Source organism: Camelina sativa, chromosome 16, assembly GCF_030686135.1.
Source record: "Camelina sativa cultivar CO46 ecotype springtype chromosome 16, ASM3068613v1".
Lineage (NCBI taxonomy): Eukaryota > Viridiplantae > Streptophyta > Magnoliopsida > Brassicales > Brassicaceae > Camelina > Camelina sativa.
Window position 1 is genome coordinate 22,069,592 of NC_141895.1, and position 23,216 is coordinate 22,092,807.

Consider the following 23,216-nt stretch of genomic DNA (forward strand, 5'->3'; position numbering starts at 1 on the left):
ACTAAATGATAAAATAAAAACAAAAAATGTTAAGTCAAAAGTAGAAAAAAAAACCCAACAATCGTTTTTTTGGTACAAACTGAAACTTCGTTTCTTCCGCCGGCAAAGAACAGGTTTTACAGTCCAGGGAGAAAAGCACGATCTATTGTCATCTTCGCCGGCGAATAAGAAGTGTAATCACCGGTGTTCACTGCTCTAACCAGATACAGCGGTCGTCGTGGGTCGTTTATTCCGGCGGCGGAATAAGAACCCTAGTGGCTTCGGAAGCACGATCTATTGTCATCTTCGCCGGCGAATAAGAAGTGTAATCACCGGTGTTCACTGCTCTAGCCAGATACAGCGGTCGTCGTGGGTCGTTTATTCCGGCGGCGGAATAAGAACCCTAGTGGCTTCGGTGGTGGTTGATTTTCGGATTCGGCGCCGGTGTTCTTGAAGCCCTCACCATTGTTACACCCTTTGAGGTATAAAAGCTTTCCTTTTGTTGCCTTTTGGCTTAATTTCTCCAAAAAACTCAGATGAAATCACATGTCTTCCCGATTAATCTGTTAAATTGAATTAAAAAATACTAGGAACTTCCCCTTAATAATTTATTAGCACTGTCGAATTTGTTAAATTATAGTTTAATCATATTTAGTTGGTTTAGTCAGAGTGATTTAGTACAATTGAAAATTGTAGATTAATCCTGCACCAATCTCTCTGTTTGTCAATGGTACATTAGTGTTTCTTCTGAAATTGTTTGATACTTTTTTGAAATTGCAAACCAGTGAACGTCTTTGCTACTTAAATAGGAATTATGCTTAAATAGGAACTTGCGAATGATTTAGCTTTATCTTAATTGTTGTGTTCATTAGTTTCTCTTTGATTTCTATAAATGAGAGATTTTTTTTTTGGATTAGAAGTATCTAACAATTTTGTGTTACATTTGATTCTTTTTTTTTGTATGTTTAGGAATGGCATCTTCAAGCAATAGCATCAAATATCCTCCTCTACTTTATGAAGAAGGGAAATCGCCTCTCCAACATAGGAGCATGAACCACAATTGTTTTGTGTCCAAAATTGGAATTTTGAGAGAAGGATTAGGGATGGACGTGTGGGATAAACTCAAGGACTCATCTCTTGGAGTGTTTATAAAGTTTGCTGAATTGGAATACACCTGGGCTGCGCAGAGAGTTCACTTTCTACTCACACATCAGCTGAGAATCAACAACATTCATGAGGTTTGGTCTTTGATCGATAATAGGCCAATTAGATTTTCTTTAAATGAGTTTGCAGAGATAACAAGGTTAAATTGTGATGCATTTGACCTTTTAGAGAACTTTGATGTTGATCACCATGATTTCTGGAAAGAAATGAAAATACCAACAACCTTTGATGATCCTATATGGAGTGAGTTGGTAAAGGTTATTGATTCTAGCAAAACATGGCATCTTGATAAGAGGATGATGGTTGGTAGGTTATGTTTGTTGTCAGTATGCGTACATGGAATTCATCATACATCTAGAATCCCGTTGGCAACCGCTAAGAGAGTTTTAGATCCAATTGCTTTTGAAAAACATCCATGGGGTCGGGTTGCTTTTAGTAGTCTAGTGAATTCTGTGAAGATGGTTGACTATGATAGAGATTCATACACCATACACGGGTGTGTTCATGCTTTGTTAATTTGGTTGTATGAGAGTGTTACTGGAATAGGAGAAAGTTATGGGGTTAGAAGGATAGAAACCACTGGTGTTCCACTTCTTGATTGGCGATCATCTCGAAAACGTATCAACTTCACAAACTTCATCCAAAACGAGAAGAAGTTGCATGGACAGGTTAGTAGTGGTGCTAGTTTGTTACTATCTTTTAAAAAAAAATACTTTTGACATCAACAAATAATTTGTGTGAATTTAAAGTTATTACCAGTGTTAATCACTTTATTCATGGCTTGTAGGTTCGTGTTAGGCATATGGTTCATGTTTCAGAGGAAAACATGTATCCTCTATGGTCTGACACAGATGAGCATACGGATCTACACCTAGACGAGCTACTTAAAGATCTCATTCATAACCGTTTGTCTCTAGATGCTTGGAGTTGTGTCAAAACAGTTGGTATAAGTTCAAAAAAGAAGAAAAGAAGTGCTGAAGCTGATAAGGTAAATGACAACAGAGGGTGCAATCCTAAGAAAAAAAGATTGACAGATATTGATCCTAAATGTGAACAAGGAGAAAATGTAACCAACATGGAGGTAAGGTTTCGTTTTCCTTTACCGTAATTGATTAACATTTTTTGTCTTCTCTATTATGATATTAATGAACATGTTATTGTAGGATGGTAAGGATGACAAGTCAATTTCTTTGGATATTTGGAGGGCGATTGAGAAAATGAATGAGACTATTTCTGACTTGGGCAAAACACTCAACAGTCGAATAGATGCTTTGGAGAGTAAATTTGAAACATTCGTTGAAAAAAAAATGACGGTGTTCAAAGAGGAGATGGGTGAGAGGATTAAAGCATTGGAGAAAGAAAGAAAAGAGCCTAAAGACGCTGATGTACGGAATGATGCCACTTCGCACACCATTAACGATGATGAGGGAACAAGTAAAACACCTGTAAGTTACATTTTCCTTTACTTCTCATGTTCTGTTGTTGTCTAAAACTTCTCATGTTCTGTTTTTAAAAAACTCGACCACGTCGTTTTATTTTTTTACTTCTCATGTTCTGAATTTATAAAACTTCTCATGTTCTGTTTTTTTTAAACTTCTCATGTTCTGTTTTTTTTTAAACTTCTCATGTTCTGTTTTTTTTTTACTTCTCATGGTCTGTTTTTTTAAATCTTCTCATGTTCTGAATTTATAAAACTTCTCATGTTCTGTTTTTTTTAAACTTCTCATGTTCTGTTTTTTTTTAAAACTTCTCATGTTCTGTTTGTTTTTTTCTTAAACATATCATGGATTGTTTTTGCTTCTCATGTTCGATTTTCTTACCTCCTTGGAATGTTCTGTTCGGTTGCAGTCATGGATTGTTGAGATGAAGCAGACATCACAAGATGAATTTCCTGTTCAAAGGGTGGTGAGGAAGGAATTTGTGAAGGTTGGGAAGAAGGAAACTTCCAAGAAAAAGAAGATTATTGGTCTTGATTCTGACGATGTTGAGAATATCACTACCCAAGTTCAGAAAGCTAAATTGAAAATAGCTTCCAGTTCTGAAGATACATGGTCCAACAAGGAGGATCAGTTGGTACATAAAAAACTTGAGGTGACATTAAACCGCCTTGGAGAGGCTTTGACGAAGTTGGATGGACCTGGACCTTCGAAGACTTCTAGACGCGTGCCCCAGTTGGCAGAATCGCAGAAGTATCCTTACCTTGGTAACTCGACAATCAAGCGGATCATTACAGAGGGTGATAATGTGTTAGGCGATCATCTTAAGCCTGTAGATGATGAGAAACATCAGAGACTTCTGGATTTTCTCAGCCTTGACAAGTATATACATCAACAACTCTGAATAGTTTATAAAAGTTACTATCATTATCTATATATGTACTAACTCTTTCTTATATTCACAGGGAAGAGCCACTTAGCACCAGCAACGCAGTTGTGAGATTCTATTGGAAAATTATGACTCCAAGGAAACATTGGCCAAGCTATGACTATGGATGGTTGACAGAACATGTAAGTTTATTTTTGATAATTTAGTATAGGCGTTTATTCAATACTATATTTTCGCTTATTCTAGTTTTTATTTTTTTGAATGTAGCACATGGGTTGTGCAATGGCTATGTTCCGGCGAAGATATATGCGTGAGCCTTGTCCGTATCCTAAAGAGCGCATAGCTTTCTTAGACCTGGAGAATTTTCTCTACACCACGAGTCAAGTCTGTTGTCATCTTCAATGCATCAGTCCTTCTATCTGAAAACCACCTAGTCATCATGGACCTTATTTCTTCCAATAGTTGTACAATAGGAAAGCTCCTAGCATGTGACATGACCTTATTCATTGATTCTGCAATGTTGCTTGTAAGCAAGTTGTACCTATCACCTGGGAAATGTACACGAGTCCACATACGCACATCAGCCCTTACGAGGTACTCATGTAGTGCTGGATTCATGGCTTCTATCTGATCAAATGTGGTTTGAAAGTCGATAAGTCTAAAAGCATTTGCCGCCTTTTTAACCAAAGCAAATTCTGCTCGACCTTTAAACCGAACCAAAATATTCTTGTACATATGGTATGTGCATATTCCCCTACTAGACTTCGGATAAACCTTTTTAATAGCTTTCCCAATTGATTTGTGCCTATCAGAAATAATGGAAAGACTTTCATCATCAGGTATCACACAACTGAGTTGCTTAAAAAACCATTCCCATGATTCATCATTCTCTGTATCAACCACGGCGAAAGCAATTGGAAAAATCTGAAAATTGCCATCTTGAGCTGTTGCTGTCAGTAGTGTCCCTAAGTATTTTCCCTGTAAAAAAGTACCATCCACAACAACCACTTTCCTCAAAAACGGAAATCCCTGTATGCTTGCACCAAATGCTAGAAAACAGTACTTAAATCTTTGAGCTTCATCAACATCAAGCTGTGTAAAAGTTCCAGGATTTGCCCTTTTTATCATATACAAATATGTAGGAAGCTGCTCATAACCACTCTCTGGACTACCCCTGACCAACTCGCGAGCATGCCTTAACGTTCGATATGCTTTCCAATAATCCATCTATCATGAACAAATATTTTTTTTTCATTGTTGTGAAAAAAAAAACGGAATAATGATAAAGCTAAACAAAATAATCAAAATAATGCTAAATAAATAGAAAAATTATACCTTGATTTGAAAGCGTTTATTTAACGCATCAGCAACATGCATTGGCAGTACCTTGGGACCAACTCCACCAACAAAATCTTTGTACAACTCTCCTAGAATATGATGATCTGCTTGTCGGGCACGTGTAGAGCGCTCTGTTACAGAACATGTATGTGCTGAAATAAACACACGGACCTCAAACTTTGGAAAGTGATTTATTGTTGCAGCTCTTACCCTCCACTTGCATCCTTTAACCCAACACTTGACAATCAATAGTGTTGGTCTCGATTTGTAAACAAAATAATCAAACCTTTGTACCAAGGTTAGTATCTTCAATCGTGTTTCTAAGTGCTCCTTTGTATCATACATTTGCCCAACAGCCAAATTCACAGAAGACAAGTCTACCTTTGAGACATCAACAGGTTCCTTATTTTCTTCAATATAAAAAGATGAACTCCTGTTCTTCATTGGCAATTGTTGATCCTCTTCTTCTGGTGGAATTCCATACATGGTAAAATTTTCATCATCAGAATCTGTTCCGTCAGAATCATCACAATAATCAAATCTACTATCATCTTCATCGATCTCTTCTTCATTTGTGTCGATGGCCATATCAAGATACTCTTCTCCAACCTGATCATTTTCATCTCTTCCTCGTTTCTTACCTTTGTGATTCAAATCAGTCTGTATTTTCTTCTTCACTTCAACACAAAGTCGACCTGTAACCCTTTCCAATTGTCCCAGAAAAGTGTGCAACTGACGAGAATTATCGATAATAACTGGTGGTGTATCACTGGGTAAATCCTGCAATAACTTCTTCGAGATCTTGTAACTCAAGACAACATCAAATACCTTGTTATCCAGCCTGTAATCCTCATATACCATTTCAATGCAATCATCAAATCTGCTTTGATCGTTACATTGTAGAATTCGTGAACCCCTTTCATTATCAACAACAAACAACCATTTGTTGTTGTCAAAGATCCAATTACCACAAACGAGAATCACATGCTTCATATTCTCTTGGTTGTGTAACAATCACTCTAAAACGTGAAGGAAGATATAGGAAAAAAAAAAACCACCTTCAAAGGAAAATAATAGAGAAGTCGATTATGAACCCCAAAAGGAAAGAAAGCATGATTAAATCCACATTGGAGAGGAGGAAGAAGGAATTTATGGAAAAAATAAGATGAACCCAAAAGAGAAAAAAAATTTCAGTCGATATAGGGGGAGGGGAGGGGAGGCACGATACAAAAGAGAAAAAAATAAGGTAAACCCTAGATTCTTGCCATATATGGCAACTGCTACAAAAGTCTGTCGCTTAACTTTAAAAAAATCTGTCACAAAAGGCACTAATAAATCTGTCATTACCCCGGAAAAAAATCTGCTGTCACTATATCAACATAAAACAAATCTGTTATCATTGTATTCATATATAATAAATCTATTATCAAGCAGCAGATTTTTTAGTAGGAAAAAACAACTGTCATAACATAAGAAAATCTGTCATAACGTATATTGTGCATGTGGGTCAATATAGCAATTTTAAAAAGACTTTCGAAAATCTGTTATCAAACAACAGATTTTTCCATCAATCCAAAAATCAGTCATAACTTACAAAAAATCTGTCACCACTATATGTCAAACTAGCAATTAATTTTACGTTTATAAATCTGTCGCAATGTGACAAATTTTTTAAGTGAAAAATAAAACTGTTACAACAATCATAAAAAATCTGCCACAAAATTCCAAGAAAATTGACTAAAACAATGAAAATCTGTCATGACTTTATAAATAAGTCTGTCGCATTAAGAAAATCTGTTGTTCACAAAAAAACTGTCGTTACACACTTCAAATAAATCTGCCATAGAAAAAAAATGTGCCGTCAAACTCTGTAAATTAATCTGCCATCTAAAATAAGTCTGCCAAAGAAAAACTGCCATCGACTGTAAATCTGCCACTTACAAATTAATCTGCCATTACTTTTATAGCAGACTTTTATAAAAAAAAAAAAAAAAAACGAAATTGCAGGAATTTTTAACCAAGGGTAATATTGATTTTTTTTTTCTAACAAAACAAAAAAGGGTATTTTCGGTATAAAACTAATCCAACTAACCCTCAAATTTTAGGAGTTAATCTAGCAATTAACTGCTCAATTTGGGTCCTAGTGATTTTCCGTTTAGTGATTTTTTATTGTTTCCTACTTATAACGGAAATTGAGAAAAGAATAAAAAACGAAAAGTCGTCATCTTTACCAACTTGTCATTGGTGTATGGCTGAAACTACGATGAGTTTATGTGGTTGTGAACCAAACACCGTGCCGTTTTATTTGGTACACTAGAAAAGTCTCATTCAAAGAATATACAAGGGAAAATTACGAGAAAGTGTGAAACTTTATACATTATTTGGCTTCATAATCATACAATAGTTTGGAAACAATAAACTGTATCAACCTCGACGGTATAGTCAAGTGTTGCAGATGGAGGAATCTGCAAACCCGGTCCGAATTCGACGTTTTTGCTTCCGAATCCTAAGGATGGTGGGATGATCACTCTACGTTTACCTCCAGCTTTCATTGACCTTAGAACATACTCTATGCCTTCGCATACTCCTTTGCTATATGGTCTTGAGTCCATTACCATCGCTAGTGACTTCTTCTTGTCTTTGCTTCCGAATGTGTCAACAAACACTTGTTCGGTTCCATGTACTTTTCCCTTTACATCAAACACTACCAAGTATCCTGTGCTTGGAGTAGCTCCACTTCCAGCTTGTAGATCATAGTACCTGCACGGTTACATTTCCCAAAGACAAAGAGCTTGAGTTTGTGATGAGTAGACAGCAAGTTTCAGGCTCAGTAAGAGCAGGTATAGATTCAGAACCATTGCATTCCACCACCTCAAAATGTTACAAGGGTTTTTCCAATATGAGATCAAAATAAGACAAAAGTCCCATTATCAAAATGAGAACCAAATTGAACTTCTCAAGAGATTGAGTTTGTGATGAATCTTAAGGTATACGAAAAAGTTTCAGGCTCAGCAAGAGCAGATTTAGCAGAGTCACCCCAATAAGTAGAAGGAGTTCCCAAACTGACATCAAAGTAAGGACAAGTCAAAGCTAAAGAGAATGCTACAATGCTAGAATACTTACACTGGAAGAACACAAACTTTTCTATTTGATGGAAACATAAATTAACACATGTAATGGGGAATGTACCTTATGCCGTTTGGTAAGATGATCTCTTCTTGCTTTTCTAAACCTCTGCCAAATCCAGAAATCACATAAAAAAACATTTCAAGTTTGTGAAGATGGTAACAAAATAAACTATGCGCTTTAACTATTCAACTTATAGATGAGTAACCTTGTGGTATCTTCTTCCTGGAACACATTGAGTGGTGACTTCTTCTTCTGCTCAGAGACAACACCAAAAGCAAGAAACCCAGACCAAGTTAATCCGGCACCGATTCCGAACCGTCGCGTCACCGGAGAAGCCATCCAATCCGTCATCTGCTGTTCCGGCAATGTGACCGCCACTGCTGGTTCAAGATTCCCCTGTAAAGCAACGCTTAGAGACTGCGATGGAAGGCTCTGTTTCGGGTGTTGAGAAGGCGAGACAAAACGGTGGTGAGAAGGAACCGTCGCAGAGAAGAGAGTCGCCATTTTTTCCAAGATTGTTCTTAAAAATATATATTTTGATTTCTTGTATAAATATATATGAATAATAAGGTAGCAACCTTATCTTACTCGTGTGATGAATGGTCAGAAACTTGAATAAGGACAGAGAGTTCATGTAATTAAACTTTGTCAACGATGTTATAGTTGCAAAAATAAATGTTTTTTTTTTTACTCTTCTCTTTGTCTCTCTCACTTTGTACAGTTCAAATTTGTAAAAACAAAACAGAGGACATGAACATCACTGGCAAGCAAGACAACACACGAGTATAAACCCCTTCTCACCTTCTTCAATCTTCATCTTCTACGAATTTGCTTTTGATTTGTCTAATCACAAGGATGTGTGGAGACACTGAAGCTGAGCCAAAAACCAGACAAAGATCCGTAGCTTCAGATTAATTTCCTTCAAACAAAACTGTTTTCCACTATGGTCGTCTTCTTCATTCTTCTGTTATCACTCTTTTTGTTCATGTTCAGTTGCTAATGAAGAAGAAGTGGGGACTGGTCTTGGGATGTTGGAACCTGTTACAGGTTTCTGTAGCCGCTTTAGGGAAGCCATTATCTCTGCAAAACTTGGCCTCAACTTTGAATTCCTGATCAAAATCACATACAAGATGTATCAGCCAAATCATGATGACAAGACAGCTTAGAAACCCCATTTTCAAGGTTGATGAACTATATAAGCCGTAAAACAAATCAAGACTCTGTTTTGCTGTGGTGTAAGCACTACTACTAGTACTTCACATTTGGCGGAAACAGTGAAAATTAATCTGTATATATTTCGTATACTCACGTCTGCCAGCATTTACTGATGATATCTGCAATTGCTGGATCAACAAAGTCGGGGATGTCAAGACGTCGATGCTGAAAACCAACTGCCCCAACAACTTGCATGGCGTTCATTTTTCCCCAAGGTTGCTGTAACGTAAAGAGTTCCCATAGAATCACACCGTAGCTGTAAACATCGCACCTGTTTTCACGTATTGTTTTATCCTGACATTATGCCTATGTCTTAAAAAGGGAGCAGAAAGAATGAATATTCATTAGTAAAAGATCAAAGAGCATACTTCTCATCAGCAGGTTCGTTTCTAAGCACTTCTGGAGCCATCCATTCAGCCTGTATAAGACCAACACATAATTAGATCGCAATCACAATAAGTGTAAGGAGAAATGATTTAGACAGGGAAGACGGTAACTTCCTTCTAGCTGCTTACCGTGCCTGCTGTTGACTTTGAAGAGAGATATGTACTGTGTTTCATCCTAGACAACCCGAAATCACACACCTGATAGATATGAAAAATCCATTATTTGTTGTGCAAACTAACATTATCCAGTAGGTAAGAAACCATAAATTCTATATTTACCTTCACGACCCAGTTTTTGTCAACTAGAAGGTTTGGGGACTTAAGATCGCGATGGACAATCATCGGACTACAGCTGTGCAAATAGTTCATTCCACGAGCCTGAAGTTTTTACAAGTAATATGTTACTTAACAGGTGATACAGATAAAGGTAGAAAAGATTGTGAATAGAAAAAGAGTAATACAGCATCAAGGGCCATTCTCAGACGCCTCCTCTCGTCTAATTGGTTATTTGGCCGGTGGATTAATCTATACAAGCTACCTCTGCACAAGTTTGGAAAGAAAACTCTACTGTAAAGATTCAAAAACGAAACACAACCAAATCGAACCTGTTCATACTATCCAGATTAAAGAACTTCAAGCAAATACTTAAACAACACTCATTGATGCAAAAAATATTTTGGCATATAGAGGTCACAAAATAGTTTATTTTAAAAAGAGAAAAACAGAGGCATGCGCCTCATGAATAAGGAGATGGAATGCCGTAGTAGCCATGAGAATTGTATTAAACTAATTAAATCTTGCAAAGATCATAGTATTTACCTAGGAAGAAACTCTGTAACAATTGAGAGATTCGGTGGCCGAGTCACAGCTCCCATGAAGAGAACAATGTTGGGATGTCTAAGCTTTTTCATGATTCGGACCTTGCATCACAAGAATATATAAGAAGGGTTTGATATAAAACTATCAACTTGGAAAATTAGGAAAAAAAAGAAACGGTTAGAAGAAAGGCTAATACCTCACTTCTGAATTCCTCCAATGCTTCTCCTGATAGATCTTGATCAAGGAACTTCTTGACAGCCACTTCCTGCCAAGTTCAACAGTTTTAACAATACAAACTCAAACTAGGAATCGCTAAACTCTTTCTTCATCCATTTCCATGAAGTCTAACTCAAATAAGAAATAAGAAAAGCAAATAAAATACTCACCGTCCCGTGCCAATCTCCCCGATACACTTCTCCATATGATCCTGTATCAAAAGAGGTAAACTATTTAATTCATGGTAGAGGTAGTTACACCAAAGCAGATAACAGATGATAAGTCGCAGTACCAAGTCCAATACGTTCTCCCAAAGTAATTTCTTCCCACAAAATCTCACAGTCAGATACATCATCACAGTCAGACTTGGAACTTTCATTGCCAATAGATCTGTCAGATATTCTTTCCTCCCCTGAATTTGGCCCAAGATTAGAGTCCCCACTACCTTGAGGCTCATGTCCACCAGAGCCAGCATCCCCATCGCTATTCGAGGCTAATTCGAGTTGTCTGGACACGGCTGCAGCCGTTGCCACAACTGCGGCAGCAGTGGCCGTGGCAGCAGCTGCAGCAGGAAGTTCTACAGTGGAGGAGTCTGAGTTTGTAGACTTGGCAGCAGCAGCTGCAACCATTGAAGATGCAACAACAGCCGCTGCAGCTACAGCAGCAGGAACGGTCCTGGCATATTCTGTCGAAGAAGCTTCAGAATGTGGAGAATCAGACTGACTTACAACTTTGCCATTTTCACGTTGATCATGTGTATTTGGTTTAGGGTGCACTCTTGGTAATGGAGGCAAAAACCGAACTGGACCAAAATCCTTTTGCTGTCGTCCTTGCTGAGCTGTCTCTAAATCTTTTCCTTTCTCTTTCTTGGCTTCAGTCGGGGGTTTTCTTTCAACGGTTGCATCCAATTGCTGGGAATAGACTTCAGAAAATAAACTGGGAGGAGCTACAACACCGCTTTCAAGTAATACATCATGAAGCTTCTGAGCTAACCGTGGATTCTCTTTGGCAGCATCAATCATATATTGTGAAACATCTTTGACTTTCATCCTCTGCGCAGCTGGAGAGCTTACACCTTCAGTCCAAGAAGGTGATCTCATATGGGTAAAAGAATGAATAGGCCTGCTTGGGAGGTTTTGAACTGGAGCCTTCTCAACATCCGTCTGATTTTTAACACCTTCCTTAGATATATTTGGATGAACAATGAGATCGCCTCCTCCTCCGGATTGATTTCTCTCCCTGGAACTCTTGGTACTAGAACGTTCTTCCACAACCCGAAGCTCTGCATTCTCTTCCAATGACCTCTCAACCCCATTGCTGGAAGAAGCTACTTGAATAGAACCACTGTCTCCAGGAATAGCAGTATAGGTAGATTCATCATAGTCTATTTGTAGTCCAGCTGCATCAGCTGGAATGAGCGTGCCTGGATCTCCCATGAGATCAACAATGTACTCCCTAAAATTCACAATTGCATTGCATATAACTCAACATTTCTTTCATCAAGCCTCAGTTTAGCTTTAGGAGATGCAGATAATATACTAAACACCATATAGACATAGGTACATATGCTATTATGCCTATTAAAAATATAGCACACACTTAAAAATTTATCTACAGCAGAGTACATAAACCTATACATGACTGGAAGGAGAATGATGATACACATTAGTGTGATTATTTACCTGCCATCATCAGCCTTAATAAAGTTCATTGCCACATCTTCAGAACCGGTATATTGCTGTCCTTTGACTATCCGACAAGGAACACCAAGGCTATCACACAAAACCTACAAAATCTCATACAAAGAGCGAGAGATAAGAAATAATATAAACTTAAAAAGTCAATAAGGGCATGTCAGCCCACGTATTCGATTGAAAATGGATCACAATAAGCTGACGAAATGCATACTTTGAATAACAAGGCACGGTGACGAGCCAATCCAATAGTTAGCGAACCAAGTGGCAAAACCATGCTTCCAAGAGTTGCTTTCAAACTGTAGCTAAGACTCCTCCAAGATCTCAACATGTTATCAGGATGAACAACTGGTCCACCCATGTAATGTCCAACCAGAATAGCCAGTTTCCTAACCAATTCACTGTTCACAAAACCAGAGGAAGAAACTGATTTTGATTTTGCAGCAATATCAAGAGCCATCTCTTGAAGCCTCAACAGATTGGAATCCCCACTTCTGTTCACAAGAACAGCTTCCCATGTCTCACCGTCTGATACAGGTGTCCCTTGAAGATCGAGTAAAGGAGGTATTCTTTCTGATGAGGATGCATTCAACACTCCAAACAAGTCATAAAAACCATCCAAGATCTTGTCATCATAGCCAAGACAGTTGTAATTCTGTAAATGCAAACAAAAACAAATCAAGTAATGAGAGAGTTCTTGAGTGTAATTAAAGAGTTTATGTAATGCAGAGAAAACAATGAAAAGCTGATTAATCACAACTGAATAGAATGTTTTACCCAGTATCGATAAGCAATGAGTTCAGCTGAAGAGTTCTCAGGAGCAGAAGAGCCTAAACTGAACTGCTTAATAGCTTCAATCTGAGCAGCCTCAGGATCCTCTTTGGCACTTAACTCTAAAGCCAACTGTATCTGATTCTCTTCTTCAACAGCTGGATCCTTGGAACCTAAATCCTGCAGCTCAACACGTTCAGACCCAGTAACAACAACATGATCATCATCACCATGTTCCACAGCCTTCTTATCATTAGCCGCTTTGGCGGCTCTGTTCTTGGCATTGAAAGAATTAGGTGGACTAGGGCTTTTTCTATGACCAACAGAGCTTAACCAATTGGATAAACCAGAAAAGGGTTTGACTTCAGGGCTATTGCTGTGATGAGACCTCGGTGATGATGACACATCGCTAGACTTGTTAATTGATCCTTGAGCTTCATCTGACTGTGTAATATGAAGTTTCTTAAGAAAGCTCTTCATGTTCATCTTCATACTCCTAAGCAAATGATCAGCCGATTCTTCTTAAAACATCTCTATCTCCATCTCCCAAAAATCCAAAAGTTTCTTCCTTGACTCTCTCATAAACCCTAATTCCTCCCCGGGAATCAACGACTCATCAGATTACTTCAATCAAAACCGTCGAAAGTTTGAAACTTTTCACCGGAACAAAGGACCCTTTTACCTGGATTTCAACACAACATGAACTTGATGAGAGCTAATGAAGCCAAAAAAAAAAAAAAAAAACACTCTTTTGATTATTTTTGACAAATCATGAAAATGGTTAAAAGCACACACCCACTCAGTTCTAAAGCAGCTAATTAAAGAGAAAAAAAAAACATATGTAACTGACAAATTTCTCTGTACTGATATGAACCGCAAATTCTCTCACCTTCACCAACTTGTTTTTTTTTTCTCTATTTCTCTCTCTTACGCCACTTTTCCCTGTCTAAAAAGATTGACAAAGAAAGAAGTGGTGAGAGTGGCTCTTTCTCTAGAAGAAATTAAAAGTTTTGTTTTTTTTGTTTTCTTTGTATATTTTGTTTTCTGGGTTTGTGAATTACTGTGACATGCAAAAAATGGGGGAAAAAGGCGTATCTTTTTCACTCAGCTTAGTGCGTGAACTTGCAAAAGAAGAAGAAGACGAAAAAAGATTGGAAAAGATGAAGACCAAAAAGATTTTATCGGAACATAGTTAAATTGCACCAAGACGTCGATTGAGGCGTTTTAAACGGTTATCTTTTTCTTTTCTTGTAAAAAGCATAGAATCTACACCTATTTATTTTCATTAGTACACAATCTTTATATATATATATATATATATAAAAGTACATCATTTGAGAAAATTGCGCCGAAGCCCAAAATGTCGTACGTCGTAAACTAAATTGGATTTAAGATAGTCACCTCACCATTACTAATGTTCTAATACTGGATTTCTGAAACTTTTCCTTTTGAAATAATAAAAATTTTACCAGTTGAGCTATCGATTTCCAAAATAAAAATTGTATTTAAATCGGTTATAAAAATATAAAGTTTTTTTTGGGTAATATATATTTTTTTCTCAACTTCAATTCATGATTCATCTACAATATTTTTTGGAGATGTTACTGGACTAAGACCATCTCCAACTCATCTTCATTTATATTTTGGAAAAGAATCTTCTCCAACTTATTCTATTTCTATCTCTATATTTGTCTCTCTATTTAGAGACTTTTAATTCATTTCTCCATCTTAGAGTTGAGTTTTTTATTTACAAATGGAATCCGTTAAATTTATATATTTTTATATTTTATATCTAAATACAATTAATTATTCTTATTTTATTCTTAAATTTTTAAATAATAATTTTAAAATTTAACAATAACATATATTACATAGAAAATAGACAATACAAAAAGAATATTCTTAAAAGTAAAAAATATTTAGGTTAAATTTGTAATTTTTAATAAATAAATAATCATTATATGAATTAATTATAAAATATAAAATATTTTCTTTATTCTTTTTGGAGTTAAAAATGAAGAAATAAGTTGGCGAAAACTCTTCTCTAAAATGGAGTTACTCCAAAATAGAGTTAAAAATTAAGAAATGAGTTGGAAAATGCTCTAAATAAAAGCTTTGTAATGAAGCACTAACAGAGAATATTTGTCCAATTTTCCAAACAATATATCACAAGGCTTTTGGTTCCTTTTTTTACTGTATTTTTTATTAAAAAAAAAATAGAAATAGTATTACCGTTTGGATCTTAGTATCTCTTTTGGGCATAAAGGATAACCAACCATTAATGTCACAGCAATTAAGACCAATAACTTTCTATATTGAGAATGACAAGAAATGGCTTATTGTTAAGTTGTCAATTCTATGGAAGACAAATGAGAATTTAACTGAATATTCCCGCCTTAAAAATATATCTCTATTATGCACGTGATTAGTTGTATAATGTAGTGTCCGGTGAACCACGTAATAACTAATAATAATGTGCAGGTGATCTCAACTAGTTAATGAGTTTAAACTATTTAAGTATTTTTAGTATTAGTCTGGTAAACATAAGTATTTTTAGTTATATACCAGTATTAGTCAAGGAAACCGACCTATGTCTGATGTTTTCTTGGTTTAATTTGACGGTCTTAATTTTTGTAGGAGACAACGGTAACATAACCGATTATATATTCCTTTTTTGAGGAAACTCTCTTTTCGTTCAATTTTCTAAAATACAGTAATTGCTCTGCGCGAGACACGATTATCTCGTCGATCATTCAACTTACTATCATCTATATAATTAGAAATATTAATTCATTTATATAGTGGATGCAATTAGAGATATATTATGTCAAAAGATGGAAGACCACACGTATGCATGTATGATTTATGTCAATCATTGTATCCCCTTGGACGGAGTGAGGAGTGAGCTGTGAGCCTCAAAGCCAATGGTCGACCTACATCCACTTTATATTTAATATTTTACATTGACTGTATAGTGTCCACACGATTGTGAGGTTCAGAAAACGCTACATTTATGATTTATTTCTAGACGTTACACACACTATAGGTAACTTCTCATGGGAAGTCTGCAATTGTTTTCCAACATTGTATATATATGGTTATTTGCTGAAAATTGATTTTTATGTAATAATTCAAAATATATATATATAAGAATATTTAATTTTGAATTTTGTTTACTTGAATGAGAGGGATACTGTAAAAAAAAAAAAAAGTAAACACTAATACATTGATTTTCATATACATCCCCCCTTCAAATGTCGTATGAACACTTAAATAAGTTATCTACTTTTTTGCAACAATGACAATGACACTTTAAATAATTTAGTAAAGGAGATGTATCTGAATATAGGAAATGGAGGAAAAACTATTGGAGAATGATAAATGCTGAATAGTAGTTGGCCAACAATTCAATTTTTTGAGCGGCTTGAGATTTGGTCTTTGCTAAAAGATCAGTTTTGATAGAATATACACGTCACCACTCAACCCTCCTGTTGATTCATTATGTAAAAAGCCAAATTAGCCAAAAGCTTTAAGATGAATATTCGAGTATTTAATTTGGCGTAACACTATTGAATGAAAAGGAAAAAAAATAAGTAAATTCGCTATTTAAGTCTTGCTTAAAGGTTATAGAAGATTAGAACTTTGTTTGAGTATAAATTTTAATATAATATTAAAACCCTCAAAACAAAAAGTAAGAGGTGATTAACGCTATGAATGTAAAAATACGTTTACGTAATAATAATAATAAAACCTTGCGTGTGTGTGAAGAAGAGTTTAATAGGCCAAAAAGCAAAGAGATTAAAAGGTTAAAAAAAAAAAAACCGTAATAAACATTCGTTTGCAACGAGCGAATTAAGAGTATCTTGGTGACGCATGCTACGTCATGGTTATCCAATCAGAAAAGAAACAATCTTTTATAGTCTCTTTATTTGTTTTTATTTTATTTTTGGGAGTTAATAAAACAATTTGGTGCATTCCAATTGGGTGCCAGCCACACATTTTTTTGGTGTTGGGGACCACTTCCCCACCTATCACTTTTTCTTCTTTAATCCTTTTTTTTTGTTACTTTTGTTAAGAAAACGTTAAACCATTGATGAAAAATGTAAAGTCTAGCTAATCTTTTGAGAACTATATATATATATATATATATATTTAAATTGGTAGTTTAGGAATTTAGGACGTCAATACACATATCCAGGAATGGTTTTTCTTTCAAAATCAATTTAATTATCAAAACCGATACGTCGAAAAAACAAAATTATGATCCGATTTCTTCATATATCTAATTATATACAAGAAGCTTTATCATTTACTAGATTAAGTTGCATATATTTCATACGAAGTCCGACTATTATGTTCATCGATGTATTTGGATTTGGCTTTCAGTGTCGTTAACTATGATTTGAGCAGCCAAAATTTGTTCGGGTGATTTTACACACCTAATATGGTTTTACATTTGGTTCGTACGTGTGGCATAACGGCGGCATAAGAAAGTTATTTATGTAAGATAAATGAATACATGGTGACCAAACAATAGTACATACTACATATATATATAAATTCTGTCAGAAAGACAACGCACGGGAACGTCTATCTAAAGTTTACGTCTTCGTCGAACCACAACAAATCATCGACCTGGACCCGTTGACCCTAGTCTCACTCACCTATATCATAAATCGCGATTCGCGAGGTGCTCTTAAAGCTTCCTGAGTACTAATCATCCATCATTCATTTAAGCCTTGCATAAGAGAAATCATATACCTCCTCAAGTATAGAAGGATAACTATAATACCGTTTAAGAAAGAAAAAAAAAAGATAATGCGATCGATATTGCTCTTTTTTATTGAGTTTAATCTGTAGTATATATATATGTGTGTGACTGTACACTAAAATGTACTTAACTCAGTAACAGGAAAAAAAAGTTAAAAAAAATCGTGCACAATATTATGGGGTTGATTTGTAAATATTACATTGTATTTAGGTTTCTTTATTTGTCTAATACCCTAGGGTTTTCACGCTTGTGCATATATACTTTGTATCATCCTAATAATAAGGGCAAGCCGTTCTATTCCTATCTTTACATGGTATCAGAGCCATCCTAGATCCAAAACTCTGATAGCTAGTTTTTTTAGAACGGTTTCGATCATGACAAAAACAAAGAAGATTGCGACTAGTGAAGGGAAAGGTAAGGAGATTGTGAGGGTGTCTGGAATCTCAACATCCTCGCCTCTTTACTTGCATCCGTCTGAAGGACCTGGTAGCTTGATTACCATGGTGCAATTGAAAGGAGATAACTATGAAGATTGGTCTAAGCATGTGCGGAATGCTTTGCGTACTAAACGAAAGTTGGGTTTTATCGATGGGACTTTGGAGAAACCGGTTGTGGCTGAAGAAATTGAGCAGTGGAAGGTTGTTGATTCAATGATAGTGGCATGGCTGATGATTACGGTCGAACCGACGTTGAGAACGATGATTTCGATGGTGGATGATGCACACACATTATGGAAAGATTTGAGGTTGCAGTTTTGGGAATGGACCGAGAGTGCATGAATTGGAAATCAGAGTTGGCTAATTGCAAACAGCAAGGAGATAGTGTGATGATTTATTTTGGGAGACTAAAGAAGATGTGGGATGAGCTAGCGGTTTACAAGCCCTTGAAGTCGTGTTTGTGTGGTGAGCTTGCTGCACAACTTGAACAAGAAAGAGATGAAGAACAAACACATCAATTTTTGATGGGCTTGGATGATGTTCGTTTTGGCGGAATACACTCCACACTAGCAAACATGGAGCCAATGTTTAAACTGTCTCAAGTTTATCAACGAGTGGTGCGAGATGAAAGGCAACAAAGAAGAACGGGTAGATGCGGTTGGCTTCGCGGTTCAAAGTGGGAACAAAGGCAAAACAGGGGAGTTTCAATACCGTGAACAAAGACAAATAAAAAGATATATATCAACGTTTTGCATCTTTCGCTATCGTCCGGAACTCCGGATCAAAAAGGCCAAGGCCCATTAAATAGCATGCGAACGTCAAAAAAGTGGGTGTCACAATCAGTAGGCCGGTTTAGGATAACCGAGCATTTAAACCATAAATCAAAAACCAATTTGATAACTAAGCTATTACTAAGCTATGTCTACCATTACTGAATTATCATTATCGTATGACACAAGGATTTCAAGTCCTCTGCAACTAAGCTATGACTACCATTACCCAAGTATCATTTATATATAACGGTATAAGCTTGTTTTTGAACTCGAATGTCCAAATTTGATACACCGTCTCTTCCAAAATATCTAATATATATAATATAAAACTTGCTGCTACGCCCAGAATTCTTTTGGTACCATATGATAAGAATTGTGTAGAGATGCAACTTTCACAGACATCGCAGCAACAATTACTCCCACTTGTTGTACAGCTTTGACTGCCTGCAAGATAACACCAATAACACTTAAAATTTCTCGCAAATAGTTTTGATATAGCTGGTCGAGAAACAAGTAGCTAGCAGCAATGGTAAAAAGACCAATACTAATCTGTAAAGCCTACCAAACGGTGCCGTTCTTGTGAATCCGATTGGCTTCAAGTAACTTATTTTCAATCTTGAACTTCCCTGAACCACGCCTTCAAAGTTACTTGATGCGATTTGGCTCTTAATGTAACTGTTCCAACATATACCACTAAGCTTAGACCGGCTAACAAGTTCCACAACCGGGTAATGAATGTCCCGACCATCTTTTATTATTGACTCACATTCAAATATCTTGATTTTCTTGTTGACGCCAGCCGTGGCAAAAAACTCTCCATCACGGTCAAAACCAATTGCGCAAACAAGGTTAGACGAGTTCATCAAATCTCCTTGCTTCAAATCCGCTTTAACTTGTAGCTTACTAAAAGATAAGTACTTGCACAAACCCTCGAGGAATGGATCGATCCACCCGCCCTGTCTAGACTCATTGATAGGATCTTTAGGTGGTTGTGCCGGGCTGCTCACTGAACTTCTACCACTACTACTCAACGTAGAATAATATCTAGCCATTGGCTTTTCAGCAGCGGCAGCAGCCTTGATTTGTCTGTATCGCGTAGCAAAGTACACTGATTCCAGTTTCTTTAAATTCCTCATTAACCGTGAGCTTTCAAGAAGTGTGCTTTCTAGAGTATCATCAATGGTATTATCATCATTTTCTTCCTCTGCTGCAGTGGTCTCAACTCCTTGTCTAATCCGTTTTCTTGAGGCTAAGAATGAACGAATGTCACTCCCTTTTTGCCGTAAAACCAACTGTCGCTTTACGACTTGATCAATATCAGAAGAAAGAAGCGATATTGTATCCCTCACTTTGTCTGCAGCTTCTTGTTTTCTCTGTTGAATCAGAAACAAGAACTCTAGCAATAACTCCTGTTCCTCGATTCCATCCTTTAGCTCCATGGCAGCTTCACGTTCTTCCAAGTTCTCTCTAGGTTCGTTGATAAACTCACTTTGTAGCAACTCACTGCATCAGTCACAAAGAAGCCAATAATATTAAAAAGCACAAAACTTTTCCTAATGAAATTAAAACATCAAAGAGAGAATCAATCACCTCATCGATGGTCTATAGCTAGGCTCAGGATGCAGTAACCACAAGCAAAAGGAAGCTTCTTTAGGAAAATTGAGCAGTATCTGAGGTGGAAGAACACGATGTCTTAAACTGGACATAGTTCTTGACTTCTCTTCTCGTGACGAGACAGGGCAAAATAGCTGCACATCAACTAACATTCATCAAATCAGTATTCTCAAGAAAACAAAGCAGCTAAGAACATATAAATCAATCTTCTCACGCACAAACCTCAAAGAGAAGAACACCAAGACGGTAAACATCAGAAGCACAAGTACTCGGAGAACCATTATCTTCTTCAGGACTCGTATACCAACTCATCTCCATCGCTAATATCTGTTTCATAGGGAAAGGTTGCTTCTCTGCTCCTTCTGATCTATTGCTTCGTCTTTCTGATAGACTCGAGCTCCCAACCTCTCGAGACTTTGTTGTAATCTCCTCATCAGAACCGGAATCCGAACAAGAAGCGGATTCGATAAAGGAGACATGGTTAAACGAAGACATAACGAAACAAGAAGGCCTAACATTGTGGACAACAATGCCTTGAGAGTGAGCTGCATTGACAATCTCAACGATTTGTCTGAAAACGTGAAAACACTCAAACGCATCAACGGATCGGTCTTGATTGTCTAACCACTGACGCAAGCTAACATCTTCACATTCCAAGGCTCTCACATCAACAAGTCCCAAGTTATCGTCTTTGTGTGAACCAACTAAGCCTCTGACATAATCAATGTGAGACAAAGACTTAGAACCATCCGTAAAAAAACTCTGAAACACCAGAGGTGTTATTGTTTAATCCTCTGGAATTAGATTCTGAAGAACCCTTCATCATTTGATTTTAAAATCATCCACCAAAAGAAATTACCAAAAGACAACTCCTCTGGATCCTCCAATACTTCATTATGATCCCATCCCAAAAGAACCCTAAGAGAGAATCGAAAAAAAAGTTAAGATTTTTAAAAGACCCTTTGACAGAAAACACCAAAACCAGATATAAAAATGCAACCTTTGTGATTACATATAATAAAAGAGACAAACACGAGTAAGGTTGTACACCACTAAACTCTCTATATAGAGAGAAGGCAATAAAAAGAAAAAAGCAAAAGGGAAGAAGAAGATAATAAGAAGAAGAAGTAAGTACTTGAGAGGACTAAGAGGCACCGAAGAAAATGATCTTTTTTCAGAACCACACATCACCCAAACACACACCACACAACACACACAGTTCGTAGAGAGATTCATATAATTAAATTCTCGGTAAAAGCACAAAAATCTATTTTTGGGCCTACGATTTTTACTTCACACTGATGGTTTTATTGCTTTTTATTTTATTTTATTTTAGCTTTTTTGTTTGCTAATCGTCACTTCTCTTTCCACGCAAGCAACGTGGTGAAACGACGACCTAGGAATCACAACAACAACGAACGAACGTAAAGCGTAAACCTTTTTCTTCGTATGTTTGGTTTTGGGCAAACTATGTAAATATATGCAAACAATAGGGTCAAAAGCCAAAATTGTAGTCCAAATCTATAGTATATTATTAGATACGTTTTTGTAAGGCTATATTAGGAATTTTAAGCAATGGTATTGAAGAAGCCTTACAAAATTTGTACCTAGAAATGATGATTGTACTAGTTGGAAAAACAAAATGGTTTGTTGTATGTATTATTGGTTTTGGTGAAGGGAAGAGAGAATGTATAGGGGGAGTTTCTATTTCCATGGAGTGGATTGAGACAAGTCGACAACTCTCTCTACAAAGCTAAATTACAAAACCACATGCGTCCGGACACGCCACGTGTGTTTACTATTCCTATGATTACTGATTAGATAACGTAGCAGCTCTCCGTTTTATACGACCAAAGAGCAACGGTGATAGATTATATTTCTTCCCTTTCATGATAGTTTTTTATCTTATTTAAGAAAACACGTTAGAACAAGTATTTATATAATTAAGTCTTATGAGTTATGACTGATTTTAAGGTAAGCTGCATACTAACTTCGACTTCATCACTAAAACTACGGATTAGAAAAGAAGCTATTAAAGCTTAACTAAACTAAACCGAAGTGAAGCGGAGTATTAGTTCTGAACCTTAAGCTCAATATGTTGTGAGGCTCAGCACCCAACTGTTGACCCGGCCAAACCGGTCCGATGAGAACTTTACATAGACCAGTCCAGATTGGCAATTTCAATAAAAAGGCCTTTTAAGATTCTTGACGTTTTCTGTGCGACCGTGACAATAGCCTTAGCCCTTGTACTCAATCTAAACTTTGTATTTATCTCCACACACCACTACTCAATTTCATTTCCTTAAATAGTCACCGCTTTACTTTCCCAATTATAGTCTTTAATCTAATATATAACCGGCTTGTAAATGCCGATGAGACAATAATAAAGTGCAGAAAGTAAATAACACAAGAGCTTTGTTAACGAGGTTTGGTTTTTCTTACTCCCCGCCACGTCTAGATTTCAATTCCACTAGAACAGTTCTATAACATGAAATCTTAAGGATAAATCTCTATCCTTAACTAAACACACACCGAGCCTAGATTCAAACCAAGATAACCTAACTTTGGGCTAAACTCCCCATGAA

The 23,216-nt window shown here is 36.5% G+C and overlaps 6 protein-coding genes and 1 pseudogene across 12 annotated transcripts; 2 read left to right on the plus strand and 5 right to left on the minus strand.

Annotated features, from left to right (window-relative positions):
• Positions 1-42: 42 nt before the first annotated feature.
• LOC104783557 (uncharacterized) lies at positions 43-4,116 on the plus strand. The gene is made up of 7 exons (XM_087490467.1): positions 43-461; positions 949-1,811; positions 1,931-2,224; positions 2,307-2,588; positions 2,992-3,461; positions 3,545-3,650; positions 3,736-4,116. Exons 2-7 carry the CDS (start codon positions 951-953, stop codon positions 3,889-3,891), a joined length of 2,169 nt encoding a protein of 722 aa, XP_087346593.1. The 5' UTR covers positions 43-461; positions 949-950; the 3' UTR covers positions 3,892-4,116.
• LOC147925831 (protein FAR1-RELATED SEQUENCE 6-like) lies at positions 3,899-4,695 on the minus strand. Its single transcript, XM_087492788.1, has 2 exons — positions 4,010-4,695; positions 3,899-3,920 (listed from the first exon to the last, which is right to left on the minus strand). The coding sequence occupies exons 1-2, from the start codon at positions 4,693-4,695 to the stop codon at positions 3,899-3,901; spliced, it is 708 nt and encodes a 235-aa protein (XP_087348914.1).
• A 128-nt stretch (positions 4,696-4,823) lies between these two features.
• LOC147925832 (uncharacterized) lies at positions 4,824-5,799 on the minus strand (annotated as a pseudogene).
• Positions 5,800-7,083: 1,284 nt separating this feature from the next.
• On the minus strand, positions 7,084-8,546 carry LOC104751218 (peptidyl-prolyl cis-trans isomerase FKBP17-3, chloroplastic). Its single transcript, XM_010473127.2, has 3 exons — positions 8,141-8,546; positions 7,996-8,040; positions 7,084-7,566 (listed from the first exon to the last, which is right to left on the minus strand). The coding sequence occupies exons 1-3, from the start codon at positions 8,437-8,439 to the stop codon at positions 7,200-7,202; spliced, it is 711 nt and encodes a 236-aa protein (XP_010471429.1). The 5' UTR covers positions 8,440-8,546; the 3' UTR covers positions 7,084-7,199.
• A 52-nt stretch (positions 8,547-8,598) lies between these two features.
• Positions 8,599-14,330, minus strand: LOC104751219 (putative serine/threonine-protein kinase SIS8). 3 transcript variants are annotated; one of them, XM_010473129.3, is made up of 14 exons: positions 13,926-14,330; positions 13,043-13,718; positions 12,480-12,920; positions 12,254-12,357; positions 10,864-12,026; positions 10,742-10,782; positions 10,552-10,620; positions 10,356-10,456; positions 9,998-10,076; positions 9,816-9,914; positions 9,666-9,734; positions 9,519-9,568; positions 9,245-9,421; positions 8,599-9,044 (listed from the first exon to the last, which is right to left on the minus strand). In XM_010473129.3, exons 2-14 carry the CDS (start codon positions 13,526-13,528, stop codon positions 8,906-8,908), a joined length of 3,018 nt encoding a protein of 1,005 aa, XP_010471431.2. In that variant the 5' UTR covers positions 13,529-13,718; positions 13,926-14,330; the 3' UTR covers positions 8,599-8,905. The 3 variants fall into 3 exon arrangements, with proteins under 3 accessions (XP_010471431.2, XP_010471432.2, XP_087346536.1); XM_010473130.3 differs by having other exon boundaries at positions 13,832-14,011; XM_087490410.1 differs by lacking the exon at positions 13,926-14,330 and having other exon boundaries at positions 13,043-13,923.
• A 3,851-nt stretch (positions 14,331-18,181) lies between these two features.
• Positions 18,182-18,586, plus strand: LOC147925833 (uncharacterized). The gene has a single exon (XM_087492789.1). The coding sequence runs from the start codon at positions 18,182-18,184 to the stop codon at positions 18,584-18,586; it is 405 nt and encodes a 134-aa protein (XP_087348915.1).
• Positions 18,587-19,136: 550 nt separating this feature from the next.
• On the minus strand, positions 19,137-21,929 carry LOC104751220 (protein SPA1-RELATED 4-like). Of its 5 annotated transcripts, none has more exons than XM_087492065.1 (6): positions 21,767-21,899; positions 21,491-21,549; positions 20,854-21,343; positions 20,608-20,765; positions 19,580-20,520; positions 19,137-19,461 (listed from the first exon to the last, which is right to left on the minus strand). In XM_087492065.1, the coding sequence occupies exons 3-6, from the start codon at positions 21,124-21,126 to the stop codon at positions 19,223-19,225; spliced, it is 1,611 nt and encodes a 536-aa protein (XP_087348191.1). In that variant the 5' UTR covers positions 21,127-21,343; positions 21,491-21,549; positions 21,767-21,899; the 3' UTR covers positions 19,137-19,222. The 5 variants fall into 5 exon arrangements, with proteins under 5 accessions (XP_087348191.1, XP_087348192.1, XP_087348194.1 ...); XM_087492066.1 differs by lacking the exon at positions 21,767-21,899 and adding an exon at positions 21,632-21,742; XM_087492068.1 differs by lacking the exon at positions 21,767-21,899 and adding an exon at positions 21,632-21,731 and having other exon boundaries at positions 20,608-20,776.
• Positions 21,930-23,216: the final 1,287 nt, after the last annotated feature.

Coding starts and splice junctions, on each gene's coding strand:
- LOC104783557 (XM_087490467.1), top strand. CDS start 951: ATGGCATCTTCAAGCAATAGCATCAAATATCCTCCTCTACTTTATGAA. Junction 2,225..2,306: donor AAAATGTAACCAACATGGAG/GTAAGGTTTCGT, acceptor ATGTTATTGTAG/GATGGTAAGGATGACAAGTC. Junction 2,589..2,991: donor AGGGAACAAGTAAAACACCT/GTAAGTTACATT, acceptor GTTCGGTTGCAG/TCATGGATTGTTGAGATGAA.
- LOC147925831 (XM_087492788.1), bottom strand. CDS start 4,695: ATGGATTATTGGAAAGCATATCGAACGTTAAGGCATGCTCGCGAGTTG. Junction 3,921..4,009: donor GTACATTTCCCAGGTGATAG/GTACAACTTGCT, acceptor AACTATTGGAAG/AAATAAGGTCCATGATGACT.
- LOC104751218 (XM_010473127.2), bottom strand. CDS start 8,439: ATGGCGACTCTCTTCTCTGCGACGGTTCCTTCTCACCACCGTTTTGTC. Junction 8,041..8,140: donor CAGGAAGAAGATACCACAAG/GTTACTCATCTA, acceptor TGGATTTGGCAG/AGGTTTAGAAAAGCAAGAAG. Junction 7,567..7,995: donor ATCTTACCAAACGGCATAAG/GTACATTCCCCA, acceptor GTAACCGTGCAG/GTACTATGATCTACAAGCTG.
- LOC104751219 (XM_010473129.3), bottom strand. CDS start 13,528: ATGAAGATGAACATGAAGAGCTTTCTTAAGAAACTTCATATTACACAG. Junction 9,915..9,997: donor TGAGAATGGCCCTTGATGCT/GTATTACTCTTT, acceptor TAAAAACTTCAG/GCTCGTGGAATGAACTATTT. Junction 9,569..9,665: donor CAAAGTCAACAGCAGGCACG/GTAAGCAGCTAG, acceptor GGTCTTATACAG/GCTGAATGGATGGCTCCAGA.
- LOC147925833 (XM_087492789.1), top strand. CDS start 18,182: ATGACAAAAACAAAGAAGATTGCGACTAGTGAAGGGAAAGGTAAGGAG.
- LOC104751220 (XM_087492064.1), bottom strand. CDS start 21,126: ATGTCTTCGTTTAACCATGTCTCCTTTATCGAATCCGCTTCTTGTTCG. Junction 20,766..20,853: donor TTGGTGTTCTTCTCTTTGAG/GTTTGTGCGTGA, acceptor GTTGATGTGCAG/CTATTTTGCCCTGTCTCGTC. Junction 19,462..19,579: donor CACAAGAACGGCACCGTTTG/GTAGGCTTTACA, acceptor GTTATCTTGCAG/GCAGTCAAAGCTGTACAACA.